At 39.0% G+C, this 17,475-nt stretch overlaps 1 protein-coding gene across 1 annotated transcript in view; it reads left to right on the plus strand.

Moving 5' to 3' along the window:
- Positions 1-17,475, plus strand: part of LOC105000199 (cGMP-inhibited 3',5'-cyclic phosphodiesterase A) — a 348,425-nt gene that overhangs the window by 286,254 nt on the left and 44,696 nt on the right. The window contains exon 5 of the mRNA XM_010855927.1: positions 4,065-4,189. Coding sequence (XP_010854229.1) covers positions 4,065-4,189 — 125 coding nt within the window. The remainder of the gene's footprint in view (positions 1-4,064; positions 4,190-17,475) is intronic.

The following is a 17,475-nucleotide window of genomic DNA, read 5'->3' on the forward strand; positions in this document are numbered from 1 at the left end:
TTTAATAAAAAATAATAAAATTCATTCCGAAGAGAATTTAGTCCTTTAAGGGAAAACCATATGTCAGTAAGTAGCAATGGTACCACCACTAAACACAGCTAGTTTGGGTTGACTCATCCTTGGCTGTAGGTGAAAATAGTGAAAAGATGGCCTCAGATATCTCCAGCCCTACTAATAAACCAAAGTTAAAACGTTCTTCAGTTAGACCTGTTGCTAAAACTGACTGATTTCAAAACTGACTTGAGTTTTAATCTTTGAAACTTCTTCCCTGTCAGTCCTTTTACTTCTTCCTTTCCATGTCTGTCTTTTTATTGAGGCTCTTTGAGGACTGCAGTGATCAAAAGAACAAGAGTAGGAAGTGAAAAGTAGAAACAGTTCTCAACTTATGTTCCTATAGGTACATAGCTGGATGAGTTACTCCTGGGTGGTTTTAAATCCAGCTGAGTCAAAAGACACTGGACTGAGAGTCAGACGGATCTTGACCCTACCACTCAGAGATGTGTAGCCAGAGCCTTGGTACCCACCAGAAGAAATTCTTCAGGAAAGGGGGAATGATGACACAAGTGGAGTAAAATTAAGTGGAAGGATACCAATAGGTTTTTTATTTTAAAAAAAAAGAAAAAGTAAGCTTGAGAGAAATTTTAAGTTTGAAATGAATCATACCCTAAGCCTTCCACATTGGCCATGGAAATGACAGCAGGCTGTAAACTCTGTAAAAAAAACTGTTAGGACCTGGTAAGACTTTTAGGACATAGGATGAAGTTTTTATGAGTGATAAGGTGATAAAATCCACTTTTGTAGAGGAGGGTTGAGGTCTTCCACAGCAAACACACAGATAGTTTTTGCATGCTGTGTTAGTGTGGGAAGATCAAGTAGAGGTTCCCCTAAGCTATTTTTCTCACTGGAATTCAAATCATTATATATGAATAAGATCCTAATCACAAAGGCAAAGATCAATAGACAGCTGAAAACTCACACAAAGGAATGCATTTGAAAGTATCTGTAAATTATAAAGTGTGTATGTATGTGTATATATGGACATACATACACATGTACACACATATATATTGATTTGTCATTTTATTGACAATATCTCTTAAGGAATTAATATTTAGCATATTAAGAAAGGGTGTATGGCTAGGATTTTATTTATCTTAAAGTTCATTAACTTCCCACACATTAAAGATGCGCCATTATTGTACTTTATGAAATTTCTCAAAGTGAGCCTATCTTAAATGTTTTTATTAAAGAAATATAAAATAGAAGTAGACAGTTTTGAGCTAGCTTTAATAATATAGAGGGCTTCCGTGGTGGCTCAGATGGTAAAGAATCTGCCCACAATGCAAGAGATCCGGGTTCAGTCCCTGGATCAGGAAGATCTCCTGGAAAAGGGAATGGCTACCCACTCCGGTATTCTTGCCTAGAGAATTCCATGGACAAAGGAGCCTGGCAGGCTATAATCTATGGGGTCACAGAGACTCAGACGCAACTGAGTGGCTAATGCACTTTTAATAATGTAACTCTTTAAAGTATTAAAAAATAAATTCAGTTAATATTAAGGTCTTTTTAAAAGCCTACATAGAAAAGTCACTATCTGTTTATTATACAGTATGCTGAGAAGACATGTAGGCCTCATAAACATTGCATACAGTGTCTTCACAGTAAGTCTCACACATCAATCAATCCAGCAAAAGTAGTTGACAGGGAATAGTGGTATCAGGAAATAGTTGATATAATTATCTATCTCAGATTCAAAGTTTTCTTTGATATTATTGTTTCAAAATTCCAGACATTTGTGAGTTGCCTAGAATGAGATTTCCAAGAAGGATATGAAACAAATATTATCTTGTAGGCTATCCTTAATTGTATTTGATAATTGCTGGAACTCATTCCACTTTTCAAATGCTATTTAAAGTAAAGAGAAAAGATGAAATTTTAAAATATCTGGCTCAACAGTTGAAGAAAAATCTCTCTGAAAAGGATAAAGGAGATGAAATGAGGTAATTAGTAGCAGAATGTCACATAAGACTGAACACAGGTAACAGATCTTTCCCATCAGTAAATTTGCTAATAATCGAAGAACAGAGGCAGTAGCCAAGCAAATGCTCAGCATCTTCCTCTTTGAGAGGTCTCAAACTGGTAGTGCAGCATACCCTAAAAGTCCTGTTATTTCACCTTAGCACATGTTCTAGTTTGGACTTAATATGCAGAATTGTAAGCAATACACACATCATGATGCTTTCACAAAGAATGCCATTTTGGTTATAGCTCAGTTCAGTAGCTTAGTTCAGTAGCTTAGTTGTGTCCGACTCTTTGTGACCCCAGGGACTGCAACACACCAGGCTTCCCCGTCCATGAGCATGCTCAAACTCATGTCCATTGAGTCGGTGATGCCATCCAACCATCTCATACTCTGTCATCCCCTTCTCCTTCTGCCCTCAATCTTTCCCAGCATCAGGGTCTTTTCCAGTGAGTCAGTTCTTTACATCAGGTGGCCAAAGTATTGGAGCTTCAGCTTCAGCATCAGTCCTTCCAACTAATATTCAGGACTGATTTCCTTTAGGATGGACTGGTAGGGTCTCCTTGCAGTCCAAGGGACTCTAAAGCGTCTTCTCCAGCACCACAGTTCAAAAGCATCAATTCTTTGGTGCTCAGCTTTCTTTATGGTCCAACTCTCACATCCATACATGACTACTGGAAAAACCATAACTTTATTTTGACTATTTTGATCATAGAACACCTCCAAATTATACCTCATTAACTATATAACTTATATGACAATCTCTACTCATTAATGACCCCATAATTCCATCCATTTCAGCTTTATTTACAATAAGCCACTCAAAGAGACCAGGTACATCCTGCTTACACTGCCAGTCTAAGATTGGCCAAGGATCAGATTGTCCAGTTACTATCACGCAAGTTATAGATTTTATGCATTACCAAATTTACTAATGCTCAAAAACACACTGATGTTAGCAAAATACAAACCAAAACATAAAGCAGACACTTTTCCTCCCATCCAAGTACTAACCAGGCCCTACCCTGCTTAGCTTCTGAGATCAGACAAGATCCGACATGTTCAGGGTGGTATGGCTGTAGACTACACACTTTTCCTTTGGAGCAAACCAAGACAGTCTATATGGCTTCCCGGAATATTTTTTTCTCTGAAATTACAATAGATTCTGTTTCAGATTCAGAATGCAAGGTTTTGAGTAGTGCCTACAGATAAATTTCGGTCTGAAACAGCTCTAAAATGTATATCCATTAGTTACATGGATTTTTTGTAGTGTTCTTCATCCCAACCTTCCAGATTGATTTATGATTTATTTAAATTGATTACAGGTTTATTTACAATAATACCTAGACAGAGCAAGGATATCCTGCTAAAAACATTCCCTCGAGTGAAGACTCACTGCCATTACCTTTCTCCTAATAAATAGCATCAGTGCTACCTTTAGTAGCAGTCCCATTAGTATCTACAAGGGAATTTGTCTCATCATTCCATTCTTTACAGGGTATCACCAGAAAAAGAAATGGTTGGTTAAAGACCTGTCATTAACCTTTTCCTTCAAGATACTGCAAGAATATTGTCTTTGAATGATAAGTACTTGCATTTCTTAATTTAGTTACACCAAGAATAATAAATTAAAAAGAGTATATAAGAAAGCATCATGTCATTCATACCTAATGTAAGTTCACCTGCATCTTAAAGTTAGTTTGCCATGTTTTTAGTAAATCTTTGAGGAACATGATTATGGAAATAGAATGAGAAGGTGTTGGATACCGAGTAATTGAATGAACAGTAAAGCTCTCTTTTTGTCTTGGTTAACCCAGTATCCTTGAAGAGTATGTCCTGTGACCCTGTAGCACAGACTGAATTCAGATAACCTAGTTTGTCACTAGGTTAGTGACTAGGTTTGGAAGTCAAGTGGTTCTGTCACTGAACCTGGACCATGACTCAGATTGAAACTATTATGAAAACGGTGGTTGGGTTCTGGTAAGGTCTGCCTCAGTAATCAAAGGATAGTTTCTTCATTTTTCTTTATACCTTGTCTTTACAGTGCTATTAATCCAGATTCTTGGAAAAACCCAGTGATGATGACTCTCACCAAAAGCAGATCCTTCACTTCATCCTACGCTGTTTCTGCCTCTAACCATGTAAAGGCTAAAAAGCAAAATCGACCAGGTAAAGAACTTACTGAGGAGAGAGCTAACACTCACTCACTGAGTGTGCCATCATGGAATGAACTAAGCTTTAAGTGTTGCAACACTCAGATGTGTTTGGTTTGACTCTTCTAAAAACAAAAAAGCCTCATTAACCAATTAGTTACTGAAATTTCCAGTTTATAGGATGATGCAGATTCTTTTAAGATAGCTGCACCAAATATCCCATCTTGAATTTACTGGATGAATATTAAATCAGTGTAACTATGAGTAGGCAAGCTTTATCTTATTACTATAAAAGATAATGAAGTACTTATGAAATTTCAATTTTATTTTTAGTTTGTTAAAAAATATTTTCCAGAAGTATGATATTTATAAGTTCTAGGAAATGCTTCATTTACTATACATACTATAATTTTTCAAAGAAATTCTTGCTCCATGTCACTTACCTGCACACACCCCCAATATAAAAATACAAAAGGAAGAGGTATGTAAATTCAGAGAAAATACAATCCAAGACCTTTGACAGCCCTTTGAAAAACCTCAAAAATCAGCAACCAAAAAACCCAGGAGTAACATGGGTGGTAGGTTTTCCTTCTCTTTTAAACCAGGTACAGAACGAAACTTAATGTGATTTCTCCTGTCTAGGGTCTGCATGGGGCTTTTCAGGTTGGTGTCAATGTACCCTCTGTGCTTCGAAGTATCAGTTTTTTCTTTCCCTCAAGCGTCACTTAATAAATATGTATGGAGTGTTCACTATCCAGAGATACTATCTGACACTGAAATAGTTTGAAGAATGCGGCAGTGATGAAACCAGACCCTATTTCTCCTTTCACAGAATTCTCACTTACATTCAAGTGGAGCGTATAAACAGATATAGAGTATAAGCTATTAGTATATATATATATATATATGTGTGTATATATATATATAGTGTTCTAAAGGCTATGATAAGAAAGTGAGGGAAAACTTTCAAAGAATTAAAGAGATATAAAACCCAATGTGTGGATGGAAAGCTTCAACAATTTAAGATTCTAAATGATGACTGGCAAAGCTAACAAGCAGAAAGGGAGAGCAGTGAATGCAGAGAGGGAGATAAAAGCAGGTCTGTGGACAGAGGCCAGATGGAAGCCAGGAGCTTTGGCAAGGAGTTTAGGTATCAATGAAGTTTCAGGTAGGAATGTATCTGTAGAATAATTTGGGGAAGATGACCTTATTTAATCAGAATCTGTGATAATTCAAAACTGAAATTGTTTGTCAGATTCTATCTCCAAATTGGCCTCATCCTTAAATCCCAATTGAGAGTCTGGGGTATTTCCTCTGACCTTTCCTTCCTGGAGGGTTCCTTGTTGGTTCAGTGGTAGAGAATATGCCTGCCAATGCAGGAGACACAGGTTCTATCCCTGGGTTGGGAAGATCCTCTGGAGAAGGAAGTGGCACCCCACTCCAGTATTCTTCCTTGAGAAATCCCATGGGTAAAGGAGCCTAGTGGGCTATAGTCCATGGGGTCGCAGAAGAGTCAGACATGACTTAGTGACTAAACAACAATAGCAATTCCTTCTTGGAATGTTCTCATTCCAAGTTTTCATCTCTCAGCATTGTAGAAAGCCTTGCTGAGATTTTTCAGTAGCTCCCTGCTTAGCTTCTTAATCTCCTGCCTTTATCGCAGCTCAGGAATTCACCAAATAGCTCAAGGGGAAAGCTGCCCTCTTCCCACTGGGCTGTTAGACATTCAAGTCCTGGCTGCCATGGCAGCCCCAAACTCCAGTATTTGTGTCATCAGCCTTATGACGTTACTAAAAGCTCTGTTGGCTTGCCTTCCTAATAGCTGCATCCATCTGCCTGGATTCTTAGCCTTTTGTTCCATGCCAGTGGTCAATAAATAATGCTCTGGATGGAAGAACATTTTGCAGGATTTTGGCTCACCCTTCTGAGGGTCTCTTCTATTTGGAAACCTATCTCTCCAAGTTGGTTGCCTTGCTATGATAGCTTTTTTATTTTAACTCAGCTTTTCTATTCGTTCTCAAAGAACAAATAGATGGATTTACTGCAAATTATTGCATTATAGCCAGAAGCAGAAGTCCTGAAATGGTAGTGTTTCTATGAGGGTTAGAGAACCAGTACTCACATTCCACTAATATTTCAAGAGGCTACCTTGGAATATAAGCTTAATTTTAAACAGCACAACTTAAGGAAGGACTTCTGTTGTTTCTTCCATCTAGAAGAGAAAATTTAGTACTTTCTTTCCCCTTTGATCACCTCGTTTATACTGGTAACTGTTGAAACTATACTTCCTGGGTAGCTCAGCTGTGAAACAATCTGCCTGCAATGCAGGAAACCTGGGTTCAATCCCTGGGTTGGGAAGATCCCCTGGAGAAAGGCATGGCAACCCACTCCAGTATTCTTGCCTGGAGGATTCCATAGACAGGGGAGCCTGGAAGGCTACAGTCCATGGATTGCTAAGTGTTGGACATGACTGAGTGACAAAAACTTTGGCTTAAATCTCTACTGGTGAGCATATGAAGACACTTCCTCCAGAAAATACCATTTTAGTGGCATGAAATTACTGAAAGAAATCCCTAAAGGCAATCCGGTTTTCCAGAAATTAATCTGGTCCTCTCTGCTCTTTAGAAAAATTTATTATTCTTTTGAATCTTACAAGTCATTCATGACCTGAGGATTAGAATTTATTGTTCATGAGGGTCAGAAACAGGTCTGTGTGGGAAAATATTTAAATAGAGATTGCACTGAGGGCAAATTCAGATGAGCTCAGAAATGCAGAGGCTCATTTGGGACCCCAGCAAGGTGGAAGAACTGAATCTGAGCGTTCCATATTAAACCTGAGACTTTTAAAGGGGCACTTAAGTGTGTTATAAAGCAGACATTATTTTGCTGACAAAGGTTCATATAGTCAAAGCTATGGTTTTTCCAGTAGTCGTGTATGAATGTGAAAGTTGGACCATAAAGAAGGTTGAGCACAGAAGAATTCTTGCTTTCAATCTGCAGTATTGGATAAGACTGTTGAGAGTCCCTTGGACATCAAGGAGATCAATCCAGTCAATCCGAAAGGAAATAAACCCTGAATGTTCATTGGAAGGACTGATGTTGAAGCTGAAACTCCAATACTTTGGCCACCTGATACAAAGAGCTGACTCATTGGAAAAGACCCTGATGATACAAAAAATTGATGGCAGGAGGCTAAGGGGACGACAGAGGATGAGATGGTTGGATGGCATCACTGACTCAGTGAACATGAGTTTGAGCAAGGAAAGCCTGGCATGCTGCAGTCTATGGGGTCACAAAGAGTCAGACAGGATTGAGTGAGTGAACAAGTGACCCTAGTTCAGAGGATGCCTTCAGTTCAGTTCAGTCACTCAGTCATGTCTGACTCTTTGCAACCCCATGGACTGCAGCACGCCAGGCCTCCCTGTTCATCTCCAACTTCCAGAGTTTACTCAAACTCGTGTCCATTGAGTTGGTGATGCCATCCAGCCATCTCATCCTCTGTCATCCTCTCCACCTCCCATCTTCAATCTTTCCCAGCATCAGGGTCTTTTCAAATGAGTCATTTCTTCACATCAGGTGGCCAAAGTATTGGAGTTTCAGCTTCAGCATCAGTCCTTCCAATGAATATTCAGAACTGGTTTCCTTTAGGATGGACTGGTCTCCATGTGGTCCAGGGGACTCTCAAGAGTCTTCTCCAACACCACAGTTCAAAAGCATCAATTCTTCAGCACTCACTTTTCTTTATAGTCCAGCTCTCACATCCATATATGACTACTGGAAAAACCATAGCCTTGACTAGATGGACCTTTGTTGGCAAAGTAATGTCTCTGCTTTTTAATAGGCTGTCTAGGTTGGTCATAACTTTTCTTCCAAGGAGCAAGAGTCTTTTAATTTCATGGCTGCAGTCACCATCTGCAGTGATTTTGGAGCCCAAGAAAATAAAGTCTGTCACTATTTCTACTGTTTCCCCATATTTGCAATGAAGTGATGGGACCAGATGCCATGATCTTCGTTTTCTGAATGTTGAGTTTTAAGCCAAATTTTTCACTCTCCTCTTTCACTTTCATCAAGAGGCTCTTTAGTTCTTCGCTTTCTGCCGTAGGGGTGGTGTCATCTGCATATCTGAGGTTATTGATATTTCTCCTGGCAATCTTGATTCCAGCTTGTGCTTCATCCATCCCAGTATTTCTCATGATGTACTCTGCATATGAGTTAAATAAGCAGGGTGAAATGTACAGCCTTGACATACTCCTTTTCCTATTTGGAACCAGTCTGTTGTCCCATGTCCAGTTCTAACTGTTGCTTCCTGACCTGCATATAGATTTCTTAAGAGGCAGGTCAGGAAGGACCCCTTGGCTCCCTACAAAATATGTTTAGGTAATTTTTGGAGGAAATCATCACCAGTTAACAGCCATGCAGCTTCAACATATAAAATTCAAACCAGCTTGAACTTACAAACCAGATCATTGTAAACATGCAAGGAAATAACACAGGTTAGAAAAAACAGGAAAACAACTGTACAGATCTCTAAAGGTGTTGAGTGGGATGTACCTAGTGGTCCAGTGGCTAAGATTCCATGCTCCCAATGCAGGGGGGCCAAGTTTGGTCCCTGGTCAGGGAACCAGATCCCACATGCTGCAACTGAGACTCTGTGCAGCCAAATAATTTAAAATACATATTAAGTTATTTAAATGACAAAAAAAATACTCAGTTGTTTGAAGAAAAACATGAGGGCATAAAAGATAGAAATGAGAGAAGACATAATTGCAGGGCAGCTAAATGACTTTTGGAAATATAATCAGGGAAATATGACAAGTTAAATGTCATAAAAGACTACTAAAATTTTGGAGAATTAGTAAACTGGAAGGCAGAGAATGTGAACAAAGTATACGGAATGAAGCTCAGATGAGAAGTTGGAAAATGTAATAGATTCTGAGAGCCTTAGGAGGAGTCATCAGGAAGTCTAATATACATAATCATAGTTTTAGTAGAGGATAGGAAACATAAACTATTTGAGGAGGAAAGGACAAAGAAAAAACAATTTAAACATAGACACAGAATAGTGAAATCACAGAATGCCAGAGATGAAAAAAATCTTGAAGTTAGCCAGAGATATGTCCCTTCAGTCAGTCTGAGAGCAAAATTGTTGTAAATAAATGGAGTCAGAAGACAGAAAAATGTTTTCTTCAAAGTTTTGAGAGAATATGATAGTCAACCTAAAATTGTACACCAGGCAAATCTATTTCGAAAGAGTAGAAATAAATTAAAGACATATTCAGGCAAGTCACAACTTTACCACCTACCAGATCTTAACTAAAGAAGTTTATATTTTAGAAAGAAAAGGAGCAGAGGAAAATTTGTAAGGTATAATAGAAATGATGAACAGATAAATTAGAAAACCATGATTACATTCAAACAAACATGATATGCATAAATAATAATATTGAGTTGGCCAAAATGTTCATTTGGGTTTTTCCATAAGATGTTACAGAAACACCCAAACTTTTTGGCCAACCCAATATTTTCAGATTGTAGGTATTTTTTAAAAGATTTTTAAGGAAAATAATTAAAATGTGAGACAATAATGACAAGTAACTCAAGGGATGAAGGATGAATTGAAATGTTCTGCATTCTTGTATTGCTCAGAAAACAGACTCAGATGAGGAAACTGAGGCAGAAATGTTGAGTAACTTGCCCAAGGCCACACAATTAATCCAGAATTATTTCTTTTGTCCTAAAGACTTATTAGAAAAAAAAATGGGGATGACAAATTGAGATAACTTAAAATTAGGATTTTTTTTGGTCTTGTCCCTAGCCGAGGACAAGATAATGAAAGGATTTTGTTTTCTGTCTCTCAATGTCTTCACTAGGTCATGAAATTAAAATTCTTAAGATAACATTCTTTATCAACATGATAAAGTCAAGAAGATAGAAATTAATGGTTAGTGTATTCCCTAGAAATAATAGAGCAAATGATGAGACAGACTTGAGGAACAACCTCAGATTCTGTGCCCTGCTCCTGACTTCATATGCCCGTGCTTAAGAAGGGCAACATGTGAAAGGAAAAGAGGCTCCACAGAGGATACCACAAAGGCAGATGGTAGAGATGAGAGTTGGGCTTCTCAGGTGGCCCAGTGTTAAACAATCCACCTACCAATGCAGGAGATGCAAGAGATGTGGATTCAATCCCTTGGTTGGGAAGATCCCCTGGAGAAGGGAATGGGAACCCACTCCAGTATTCTTGCCTGGAAGATAACATGGAGAGAGGAGCCTGGTGGGCTACAGTCCATGGGGTCACAAAGAGTCAGACACTACTGAATCAAACACACAAACACACACACACACACACAAGGGTCACAGTAACGGCAAGAGCCTCCCACATTCTTGCCTTAAAGTACATAAAACATCTCTGTCATTGATTGGTTTGGGAAGGATTTTGCATTGTGCCATCTTTAGACTGCTCTCACAGCAGAGCTAAATGTTTATAAAGTAACCTATATCCTATGTATGCTGAATTGTTTAAATCCCTGAAAGTCTGCCAAAAGGAAGAAAACTTTCCAAGAGTCAAGAGAGCTGAAACTCAAGTACAGTTCTACCTGATCAGATGGGCCCTTCTGTTTGGGAACTCATCTCCCTGCATGGATGGCTGGTTGGGGTTGATTTGCCAAATAGATGTGATTTAAGTGAGTGTGATGCCCTGCTACACCCACCTCCCCAACCCCCACCCGTGCCCCAGGTTTCAAGAAAATGTGGAAAGAGGCAGAGAAAAGCCCCTTTATGTGGCCAAGAGAGTAAGGAAATGGAATTAAATAAAGTGTGAGGAGGAAAGTAAGAAGCAGTAGGCAGAAGAGATAGGGGGATGCAAGCGTAAACTTAGAGTACAGAAACACTGGAAGATAAACGACCTGTTTTGAGATGGGACTAATGAAATCTGTTCTTTGCGCAAATCAAGTAAACAGTGAGTCCTCTGGCTCCATCCATCAGTATTCATTTAAACAGTTGAAGCACAACCAATTATTATGCAGTTACTAATATAAAATAAATGGATGAAATCACATATGAGTCCTTTGATTAAAGCCTGAAAACAGGAGATATAAATATAATTTATATTTCTGTGTTGCTTTTCTGAGTCGCTGAATATGTAAAAATGCCTTTCTGTCATTCTACTTTTGAAATCTCTCTAATTCATGCTTATCAGAGCTGCAATGAGTCGTTCCCTTTCCAGATTCTTATAAATTCTATGATTCTGATAATCCTATTGCAATGATTACAGATATCTCTATACCTGAAAGTTAGACTGAGTTTTGCCTATAGAAAATTTGAAATGAGAGACAACTTGAATTATGGCATTGTGATTTTTTTTTTCCTTTTTGCATCTGTGTAATTTTACTTTTTGTTTTGGAAAAATATTGGGGCTGTTTTCCTGTGGGTGTGGAGAAGAGGCATGTATTTATCAGACAGGCTGGTCCCTTTTTTGTTCAATGAAAATTAAACAGAATTTTAAAGCACAAACAGATGGATTCACTTAAATCATTTCCCTCCAGTATTGTTTATCATCTCCTTTTGATTGCCCAAAGTTCCTTGTGTCTTGACCCACATTTTCTCATGTTCTCAGGAGCAAGGAATTAAAGACTCAATTACTCAAAGGAGTTGGTACTTTAGAACTTTTTAAAGTTATGTTTTTAATTTTTAAATTTTTAATTTTAAGTATTTCAGAGTAGAGTGGTCTGAATCATCCAAAGAATTGTATTTCATGAGCTGGGTCTTTTTCCTGGAGTCTCTTAAAATTATTCGAGAAAAATGAGGATAAATATGTTTGAGAGCATGCACATTTATCTCAGTCCCTTCATGTGTATGTGTGTGTGTGTATTTGTGTAACATAAGATTGGGTGAGACTTCAGGGGTTATCAGTTCTATCCCTCTAACTTTAGACATGATTACACTTTAAATAATCTTATAAAATAATTTGTTTTTGATGACATATAATAATATCCTTTTCCTGTGAAATAATTTTATTTGCAGTCTCTCCTTCTAAGAAAGAGTAGTCTTCCCTCATAGCTCAGTTGGTAAAGAATCCACCTGCAATGCAGGAGATCCTGGTTCGATTCCTGGGTTGGGAAGATCCGCTGGAGAAGGGACAGGCTACCCACTCCAGTATTCTTGGGCTTCCCATGTGGCTCAGCTGGTAAAGAACCTGCCTGCAATGCGGGAGACCTGGGTTCAATCCCTGGGTTGGGAAGATCTCCTGGAGAAGGGAAAGGCTACCCACTCCAGTATCCTGGCCTGGAGAATTCCATGGACTGTATAGTTCATGGGATCACAAAGAGTCAGACATGACTGAGTGACTTTCACTTCTTTTATTTGATTATTCTCTACATTTGTCATCTCTCCTATTTGAAGACTAATATATGTAAATATATGGCCATTTCCTACAGCATTCCTAACCATTTCTGCTTTTAAAATTTTAAGTAGACTATGATAACACACACTGTGAGAAATAGTTTGGCTTGAGGAAAAAGAAATTTATATGTTTATGCCTTTATCTTCTCACCTGTAGAATAAAATGTTCTTGCTTTTCAGGGGGTTGCCAAGACCCCTGCTTGTTCACATCGTTCAAAATATGTAACCTCACACCCTTGCAGAAGCAAAGTGTTTTTCCTCTGTTACAAGGTTCATTTTAAATTTCATTCCAGGCAGTAAGTCTGGAGTCTTTAGTTCTGCTTATTTGTTTTAAATTTTGTTAATCCCTAAGTTCCAAGAACTCTAATCATTGAGTGGATTTTTAAATTTTTAAGAGCGAATTGCATGTCTCTAAGTGAATCAGCTGGCAGCTATTAAAAATCAACAGTGAAGAAAATCACTCCTCTCATAAATTGCCTTCAGAAAATATATGTGTGCAGACAGAAATGGATCATGTTCCCACAGGCTTTCAACTACTTTTAAAAAGTGCTAGGAAACTATCCCCAAACTCAATTAGTTATCAGAATAATTAAGAAATTGCCTAAAGCGGTGCCTGTCAGGAGCCTCTTTGGTGTGCCTGTGTGCTCAGTTGTTCATTCACGTCCTGCTCTGTGGACTGTATGGATCATTTGTGACCCCATGGATTGTAGGCACCAGGCTCCTCTGTCCATAGGACTTTTCAGGCAAGAATGCTGTAGTGGGTTGCCATGCCCTCCTCCAGGGAATCTTTCTGACCCAGGGATCGAATTCGCATCTCTTATGTCTCTGGCATTGGCAGGCAGGTTCTTTACCACTAGCGCCACCCAACTGGGACTTTCCTGGTGATCCAGTGGTTAAGACACTGTGCTTCCACTGCAGGGGGCATGGTTTCAATCCCTGCTCAGGAAACTAAGATCTTTCATACCTTGCAATGCAGCTAAACAAAACATACAAAAAACAACCACCACAAAAAAGATAATTCCTTAAAAAAAAAAAAAAGATGCCGGAATTAAAACTTTGCCATGACCTGGCCAGCCCCATGCAACCTTGCCCCACAATCTCTCTGACCATGTTCCCTTCCCCTCCTTCCTCTTTGCTAACCTGCAGTCACACTGACCTCCTAACTGGTCCTCTGACAACCCCCGGGTAGGTCCCTCTTTCTGGAACATGTTTTCCCCAATACTTGTCTAAATGTCTTCCTTATTTTATCAAGCCTCTGTTCAAATGTTAGCCTTAGGGCATTCTGTCCTTCTTGATCCTCTATCCTCTGCATTATTTGTTTTCTGGGTATGAAATATATTTACTTATGTGGTGTGTATATATATATTTTTTTTTAATTAGAGGATAATTACTTTACAATATTGTGATGGTTTTTGCCATACATTGACATGAATCCGCCATAGGTATACATATGTCCCCTCCCTCTTGACTCCACCTCCCACCTCCATCCCCATGCCACCCCTCTAGGTTATCACAGAGCACGACTTTGGGTTCCCTGCATCATACATCGAACTCCCACTGGCTATTTGTTTTACATATAGCAATGTTTATGTTTCAGTGCTATTCTCTCATCATCGCACCTCCTCCTTCCCCCACTGTGTCCAACATGTCTGTGTCTTCTTTGCTGCTATGCAAGTAGGGTGATCAGTACTATCTTTTTAGATTCCATATACATGCATTAATATGCAATATTTGTCTTTCTCTTTCTGACTTAGCTTACTTTGTATAATAGTTGCTTTGTATCAGTTAAAATTCCCTGACTTTCTTTTCTTCCCCAACCCCCTTTCTTCTTCCTCCTTCTCTTCTTTCTCTAGTTTCTGTCTCCCCTGAAAGCTCCAAGAGCAGGGAATTTTCTTTCATTCACTATCGCATCCTTTACTCCCTGGAATGGGGCGCACAATCAATATTTGTTAAATGAACAAATCATTGGGATACTTACTCTGTGCAAATACCTTGATAACCTTTAAACCACATCGAACTAGTATCCAACTCCTTAATGGTTAAGCTGCTTTTCTAAGATTATCTGGAGACTCAGTCGGCCTTAATTTAATAAATAGTCTAAATTAAACTAACACTTTCTAACTTTTCTTATATGACAGCTTATATATTTGTATAATGATATGTGCAAATATGTTATATAGCTGTGCTGAAATGAAAAGAATTGAGAGGTTTTTGAAATTTGTATTTATTTTATAAAATAAGAAAATCAAATTATATTAGTGATCATAATAAAATTTAATTTATTCTGGAGCACTCAAATTGATAAAAATGTACAACTGTTAGTACTTCCCAGAACACTTGTAACTTACTTGCTGCACACAATGATAGGTTGGTTGGAAAACAGTGAGTTAAAAATCCAGTGTACTTAGGTGTCTTTTGGCTCAGGAAATTACATAAGGATATAGTTTGTCAGCAGTGGCTCAGACTATAAAAAATTTGCCTGCAATGCAAGAGACCTAGGTTTGATCCCTGGATTGGGAAGACCCCTTGGAAAAGGGAATGGCTACCTACTCCAATATTCTTGAATAGAGAATCCAATGGACAGAGGAGCCTGGTGGGCTACAGTCCATGGGGTTGCAGAGAGTCAAACACAACTAACACTTTGATTTTTCTTTGGTAAAATAGCTAAATCTTTTCAGTAGTAATAGAAATCAAAATGCAAACCATAAGGTATGTGATTGTAAAGAGCAAAACATGCAACCTAGTAGACAATGAATTTTCCTTCCTCGTTGGGTCGTTTCTGATAGAATAGTGTGCTAATAAAGCACAATCTACCAAGAATGCTAGGCTCACTCCATATTCTCCTATTTCCTCTCACTGTGACCCTGGGGAGGTTATTTAATCTTCCTGGGTCAAAGTGGTTTCATTTGTTCAACATAGGCAGAGGTTGAGCTGTTGATCAGGAATCCATAGAAATATTGAGAAAAGGCCTTGGAGGGGTAGCTAGCCTCCACATTTAATCAAAGAAAGAGTATAATTTCTTATATTTTAAAGTAGACAAAATAATAAATAGCAGTGCTAACAAGAAACTTAAACATTATAAAAGCCAATCAACAAGCCTAATATTCCTTTCAGTGGACCAGAAAACCTCTGGCTGTGACAAATAAAACTTTTGAGAGAACTGGACATTGGAAGCAAACTAGGCCAGCTGCCAGGTCACCACACATCTTATTCAGTGATGTGAATATCGCTGGCTGTATGTCTCCCCAGAGTGATGAGCAATAGAAAAATGACTTTTAAGGATTTCATTTTATTTGCTTTACAGTAGACTGTTTAGCCATGTGGTCATGAGAAATAGTAAGCGGGAGGCTGGTTAGAACTTCTCTCTCTCTCTCCTTCAGTTTTAGTGCAGGCTGTATTCTCTGTATTTGGAGAGAGTAACTTCAAAAGACATCATCCCGGTCCTCAGACGTCAGTGCTTGGAAATGGATGCCAGTGCTCTTTAAAATTTTCACAACCAAGAGTAAACACAGTTTGGCACAAATGTCCACACTTATCATTTGAGCTTGAAGTCATTGTTTCATCTGAAATGGATCATGTTACATTTTTCAATGTATCCAAACAGTTTCTGACACACAAAAGTTAGTTTCACTGAAAGTGTGGATGGTTAATAAACTCCCTCAAAAATGGATCTTCTTCATTTACATATTTTAAGCAACCAGTGGTGGCTCAGAGATAAAGAATCTGCTTGTGACACAGGAGGCACAAGTTTGATCCCTGGATCAGGAAGATTGCCTGGAGGTGGTAACCCACTCCAGTATTCTTGCCTGGAAAATCCCATGGACAGAGGAGCCTGGCAGGCTACAGTCCACAGGGTCACAAGTATCAGACATGACTTAGCAACGAAACCATTACCACCACTAAGCAGCCAATGCCTGCCAAAAAACTCTGCTCCACATACATTAATGTTGAAAACTATGGCAGATCCTGTTGCTACTAAAAACCTCATAACGAAAGAGAAGGCAAACACATGAGAAGTTTTTAACTATTATCATCAGGTCAGAATGCCAAGAGAAAACAAAAATGGGAGGAGAAAATAATACCCTTCTGCAGAAAGACAAATATCATATGATATAGCTTATAGGTGGAATCTACAAAAAAAAGGGGGGGGGAGGTTACAAATGGACATGTTTACAAAACAAGTAGAGTTACAGATGGTCACCTTATGGTCACCAGAATATAAGTGATGGGGGCGGAGATAAATTGGGAGATTGGAATCAATATATACACACTGCTGCTGCTGCTGCTGCTGCTAAGTCACTTCAGTCGTGTCCAACTCTGTGCGACCCCATAGACGGCAGCCCACCAGGCTCCCCTGTCCCTGGGATTCTCCAGGCAAGAATACTGGAGTGGGATGCCATTTCCTTCTCCAATGCATGAAAGTGAAAATTGAAAGTGAAGTCGCTATATAAAATAGGAAACTAATAGTAACCTGCTGTATAGCACGGGGAACTCTCTCAATACTCTGCAATGGCCTATATGGGAATTCACTTTGATGTGCTAACACAGCATTGTAAATCATCTATCAGATCAGATCAGATCAGTCACTCTGTCGTGTCCGACTCTTTGCGACCCCATGAATCGCAGCAGGCCAGGCCTCGCTGTCCATCATGAACTCCCGGAGTTCACTAAGACTCACGTCCATCCAGTCAGTGATGCCATCCAGCCATCTCATCCTCTGTCTTCCCCTTCTCCTCTTGCCCCCAATCCCTCCCAGCATCAGAGTCTTTTCCAGTGAGCCAACTCTTCGCATGAGGTGGCCAAAGTACTGGAGTTTCAGCTTTAGCATCATTCCTTCCAAAGAAATCCCAGGGCTGATCTCTTTCAGAATGGACTGGTTGGATCTCCTTGCAGTCCAAGGGA

The sequence above is a fragment of the Bison bison genome, unplaced genomic scaffold (genome assembly GCF_000754665.1).
Source record: "Bison bison bison isolate TAMUID 2011002044 unplaced genomic scaffold, Bison_UMD1.0 scf7180017864370, whole genome shotgun sequence".
Classification (NCBI taxonomy): domain Eukaryota; kingdom Metazoa; phylum Chordata; class Mammalia; order Artiodactyla; family Bovidae; genus Bison; species Bison bison.